This window comes from Ascaphus truei, chromosome 1 (genome assembly GCF_040206685.1).
Source record: "Ascaphus truei isolate aAscTru1 chromosome 1, aAscTru1.hap1, whole genome shotgun sequence".
In the NCBI taxonomy this organism is placed as follows: domain Eukaryota; kingdom Metazoa; phylum Chordata; class Amphibia; order Anura; family Ascaphidae; genus Ascaphus; species Ascaphus truei.
In genome coordinates, this window is record NC_134483.1 from 116,705,090 (window position 1) to 116,710,779 (window position 5,690).

The window sequence follows — 5,690 nt, forward strand, 5'->3', positions numbered from 1 at the left end:
TAAATGACATTAAGGGTATTACAATTGATATGTTGTTTGATATTATAGGTTTTAGATGTAACTTTAGAGCAAAATGTAGTGCTTTTTAAGCTGTACTTGCAAGCCGTGCATGTATTGCAAATAAAGTAACCCTTGAGGCCGAAATTGCTAGGGGTCTTCTTACGCACTAAAGGACAGCTGGGTGCCAGACTGCGTCCTATATTAGGTGCTTACGTGAACACTATGCTAGGTCTTTCAGGTAGTATTGTAACCAGATCTTTATCCTTCAACAGTATTCACTGCCTTCATTGGAAGAGTTCCAGCGGAGCACATCCATTCACTGGTTGTATAACACTTTTTTACTAATTTCTTTATGCCTGTGACCCAGCGCCATAGATATAACGTTTTTTTCCTGTTCTATATCTGACCCGGGGGGTCAGAGTTATATCAAAGGCTGCGGGTCTTCCTTTAGATTAGCGCTACCTTTTCTTTGTCTAGTGTCTTTAACCCCTTCAAGGTCAGCAGCTTTTCTTGATTATTATGTCGCAAATATTTGCCTTTAGGGCCAACAGAAATATTGATATAGACAGTATATTTCGTGACGAGGACTCTCCGGCCCAAATAGATGCAAAATCTGATGATATGTATGTATTAGCTGATAAATTAGAAACATTACTATTAAAAGAGACCAAACAGCTATGGGATGCTATTACCCTAGAGAAATACATAGAGCAAAAGAGAATACCTCGAGGCTTGAGAATTTTTAAGCCGCCTACCACTGATTTTCAAAGTGAAGAATTTATTCTGGAGTGGAACCGTTTACTTGACAATTGCTCCTTTGAACTAATGAGATTACTTATTTCCAAAAGGAAAATTGCCCTCCAGAAATTGGATGGGGAAATAAATGGTATGAAGGAGCAATTTGCCAAGTTCCAGAATAATAGTGAATTATCAGTGGTAGAAGAAAGAATTAAGTGCAAATTGGACAGTGTGCAAAGGGATATTATTGCTGGCAAGCAGAGTAAGTTCCAAAGGGACAGAATTGATTACAAGACTGGCAGTTATAGAAGTTGGAAGACAAAAACAAATTATAAGGATAAACATAGAGATCCAAAAGCCAATACTCCAAAAAACTACTCCCACAAAATACCCAATCATTATAGAAAATCAATACCTGAAACGAAGGATAAAGTCCCCAATCCAGTGCAATTTATTACCCCCAAGCCCAAAAGAATAGCTACACGGCCAAAATCATATAGAGATAATACGGTGAACTCCAAACCTCCTTCACCTGTGCCTAAGACTTCACATTTGGATAAGGAAATTGATTCCATCTTTGAGGAATACCACCATAGTAACAAATACCAACCATTGGTAGACTTTGAATTGGAACAGCAGGCATCTACTACTAACCGTGATGATAAATCTTCTTCCTCCACATTTTCTTTTTCAGACTGGAGAAAAACCAGGGAACAGCAGAATGCGAGGGAAGCCATCAAAGACCTGCTAGGGAGAGAGGGAACATCGAGAGACAGAAAAAGAAAAGGCACGGTAGAGGAACAAGAGGAGGTAGCAAGACAGGGAAAACTCCACAAACGGTAACATCACACTCTACACATATATTTAATATCAGTAAGTACCCCATCACGGACAAAGAGAGGGAGGTCCTTTCCAAGGGTCTTTCCTTCTCTCCGGTAGTAGGCCCGAGCAGTTTCCAGTTATATGTAGACACACAGCGGTTCATTAGAAAGCTATGTCTCAAGAAATACTTCGCCAGGGACGCTGTGCCCAAGCAGGACCCAAATGTAAACTTACCTATCAGCACAGCACCGGTTGCCAATTCCAAATCTAGATTCAAAAACCCATCCACGTTTTTCCCTAAATTTTTAAGTGGCCCATTCATAAGCACTTTTTCACAAATGGTCACAGATGACTTAGAAACACAGAGTAAAAATTTCAAAATAAAAAAACATAATCTCAGCCTGGAGGAAAAGAGCATCCTGAAAGCGCTTGGGGAGAGTGATTCGATCGTGATTAAGCCGGCAGATAAAGGGGGGGGGGGGGGGCTGGTAATAATGGACAAAAGCTATTACATCAAGGAAACAATGCGTATCCTAACAGATGTGTCCACTTACCAGCCCCTTCCCTCTAACCCCTCAGTGAAATACCAACACCAATTATTGGAATTCTTACAAACAGGCTTGGATCAACAAGTCCTGAATAAACAAGAGTTTGATTTTTTGTCCAACCAATATCCTATTATACCTATATTTTATATCATTCCTAAAATACACAAAGATTTACAAAACCCTCCCGGACGTCCGATCGTATCCGGCATCCAATCATTAGCTTCCCATTTATCTGAGTTCATAGATTTTCATTTGCAGCCATACGTCACCCAGCTTCCATCCTATTTAAGAGATACGACCCACATACTGCAGACCCTCAGAGACATCCAATGGCAACAGCAGTTTTATTTAGTTACAGCAGACGTTTCTTCTTTGTACACTGTTATTGACCACGTTCAGGGTTGTGAGGCTGTTGGCCGGGTATTAGATGGTGATCCCCACATTTCAGACACACTTAAATCTTTTTTAGTCACGGGTATAAAATTTATTTTATCACATAATTTCTTTAACTTTAATGGATCTTATTATTTACAGACATGTGGCACCGCCATGGGTACGAAGTTCGCTCCTAGCTACGCCAATCTGTTTATGGGCAGCTGGGAAGATAAATTCATTTGGTCCGGCTGTCCCTATGGAGCGAACTTGGTACTATGGCGGCGCTACATCGACGATATTTTCTTTATTTGGTCAGGCACCCCAATAGAGTTAATTTCATTTCAAGATTATATGAATGATAATTTATTTAACCTTAAATTCACTTTCACATCTAGCCAAACTTCTATTGAGTTTCTAGATTTATGTATATATATAGATAATAACACTGTACACACAAAAACCTTCTTTAAAACGGTTCAAGCCAATAATTATTTGCACGCCAATAGCCATCACAACCCTGTGTGGATCAGTAACATACCAAAAGGCCAATTCATTAGGTTAAAAAGAAACAGTTCCAAAAACAGCACATTTCAGACACAAGCTCAAGAATTAAAAAATAAATTTGTTAGTCGCAAATATCCATTAAATGAATTAGAACAGACCATATCAGAGGTCGAATTGCTAGATAGGGATGTACTTCTTCAATATAATAAGAAACATGACACCACTCCTAAGCTATCATTTGTCACACAGTATAACTCAATGGCCCCAAATATTAAAAAGATCTTACATAAACATTGGCCTATACTGTTGAAGGATAAAGATCTGGTTACAATACTACCTGAAAGACCTAGCATAGTGTTCACGAAAGCACCTAATATAGGACGCAGTCTGGCACCCAGCTGTCCTTTAGTGCGTAAGAAGATCCCTAGCAATTTCGGCCTCAAGGGTTACTTTATTTGCAATACATGCACGGCTTGCAAGTACAGCTTAAAAAGCACTACATTTTGCTCTAAAGTTACATCTAAAACCTATAATATCAAACAACATATCAATTGTAATACCCTTAATGTCATTTATCTTTTGGAATGTCCCTGCGGTCTGCAGTATGTGGGAATGACCACAAGGCCAATCAAACGCCGCTTGTACGAGCATGTGTACAATATTACCAAAGGCTTGACCACACATAATGTATCGAATCACTTCCTCCAGGTGCATAATAAGGACCCCACGGGACTGAAATGTGTGGCCATAGAGGCACTCACACCCAACTGGAGAGGTGGCAACATCAGTAGTCTCCTAGGGAGGAAAGAGTCCTTTTGGATATACGAGCTGAAGACCCTGACTCCACTGGGTCTCAACATCGAGTTCGACCTCAGGGCTTTTCTAGTTAACAAATAAAATTAAATATTATAACATAAAATTAAAGGATTTAATGTGGTACCTATGGTTTACACATTAATCCCCTTTTTCTGATTCATACTTAGATACTGTATTTATTAATATTATTCACCTTACACACTATAATATAGTTCCCTATTACAGGGTTTTTTGCACTAATTAGGCATAGTACACGATTACTATAATAATACTATATACCCTTTGCACTTTTTTTTTTTTTTTTTTAATATCCTTTTTTTATATCCTTTTTTTTTTTTTAAATTTATTTTTTATTATTTTTCTGACAGCCATCCTTGACAACATTTGTCAGACTGGATATTTGCGTCCTGCTTGGAGCAGCTTGAGGGTTAGCTAGTCCTGTCTGCTTCTTTATGTATTCGCTTGTGCAATGTCAGGCCAGCTCCGTTTGCACACTGTCCTTAGCATATTGATTCACTCATCAGAACATCAGTGATGAGATATCATTTATACTGTTGTGAGATAGTTTATGCATAGACACATTCTATGATTTTAGGGGTTGCATATCCCTATAAGGGAACTACTATACCTTCATAATAATTTTTATGTTGTGTGTAATTTTGTTTTTCTTCTTCCTTTGTTCCATTTAGGTAATATCATATGATTGTTTAATTATTATGTAGTTTTTTGTAATTTTTGTATGTTTGTGTATTGTGCAGTCCTGTATTGTTGTTGCTGAGACACAGGATACATTAGTAGAACCATTGCGCATGTCCACACTTGTATTGGTAGTGTATATACCTTTAAACCGGGACTATATATATGAGGACATTGCAGGGCAAAGGGACTACTTTTTTACCCCTGAGGAAGGAAGCGCAGTCTTCCGAAACGCGTAGGGTGGTCTACGTTTGCACAGCTGCCACTGCAGGATCCACTACACTGCCTGGACCTCCTCCACCGCTACTCCGCAGTTGCGGTTTCTGGTTTTGGCGGCTGCCCCATAGATCTGGCTGCACATCCTATTGCTGGGCTGCAGATACCGGCACGTATCCTGCCACCAAGCAGCACACGTGACTGCAGATTCTCCAGCACACACCAGCCGGCATACCTGAGGTGCAGAGACCCACGGCAGCACAAGCAGGAAAGGGTTTTCCCCTGGAGCTCCGGTCGGACGCCAGAACACGTGGTGTGGCCTGTAAGAGAGGGGATACTCTCCAATATATCCACTGCAAGCATTTAATGAATGTCTGGTAAGCGGGCATTTCTTCTGTGGCTTCGATGCAGACGTGACCCATCTTTTTAATGTTGTTTTATTAAATGTGATACTTTTTATTACAGTCCTTGTCTCAGCTGATGTCTGTTTAGTGTTAAGTGTTTTGTATAGTTACTGTATTACACTATGTCTGTTTTTGTTTTTCTTACATGATTCACTGCCTTCATTGGAAGAGTTCCAGCGGAGCACATCCATTCACTGGTTGTATAACACTTTTTTACTAATTTCTTTATGCCTGTGACCCAGCGCCATAGATATAACGTTTTTTTCCTGTTCTATATCTGACCCGGGGGGTCAGAGTTATATCAAAGGCTGCGGGTCTTCCTTTAGATTAGCGCTACCTTTTCTTTGTCTAGTTACCAGCTGAAGTTCACAAACACACACAGCCCTGTAAACTCAGAACCCAAACCATCACATAATTTATATTTGTGTCAATAGGAGTGCTATTAGGATTGTGACCTCATGTATAGACCTTTATTAGAGGGGTTATGAGAGCTTTTGCAGGTGCAGCAGTGTTAGGACCCACAGAAGCGCCATACGGTTATGTGGTTATAGGCTTAAAATACGTTGGCCAA

The 5,690-nt window shown here is 39.8% G+C and overlaps 1 protein-coding gene across 1 annotated transcript; it reads left to right on the forward strand.

Annotated features, from left to right (window-relative positions):
• Positions 1-284: 284 nt before the first annotated feature.
• On the forward strand, positions 285-5,464 carry LOC142469435 (uncharacterized). The gene is made up of 2 exons (XM_075576267.1): positions 285-1,577; positions 4,493-5,464. The coding sequence occupies exons 1-2, from the start codon at positions 520-522 to the stop codon at positions 4,494-4,496; spliced, it is 1,062 nt and encodes a 353-aa protein (XP_075432382.1). The 5' UTR covers positions 285-519; the 3' UTR covers positions 4,497-5,464.
• Positions 5,465-5,690: the final 226 nt, after the last annotated feature.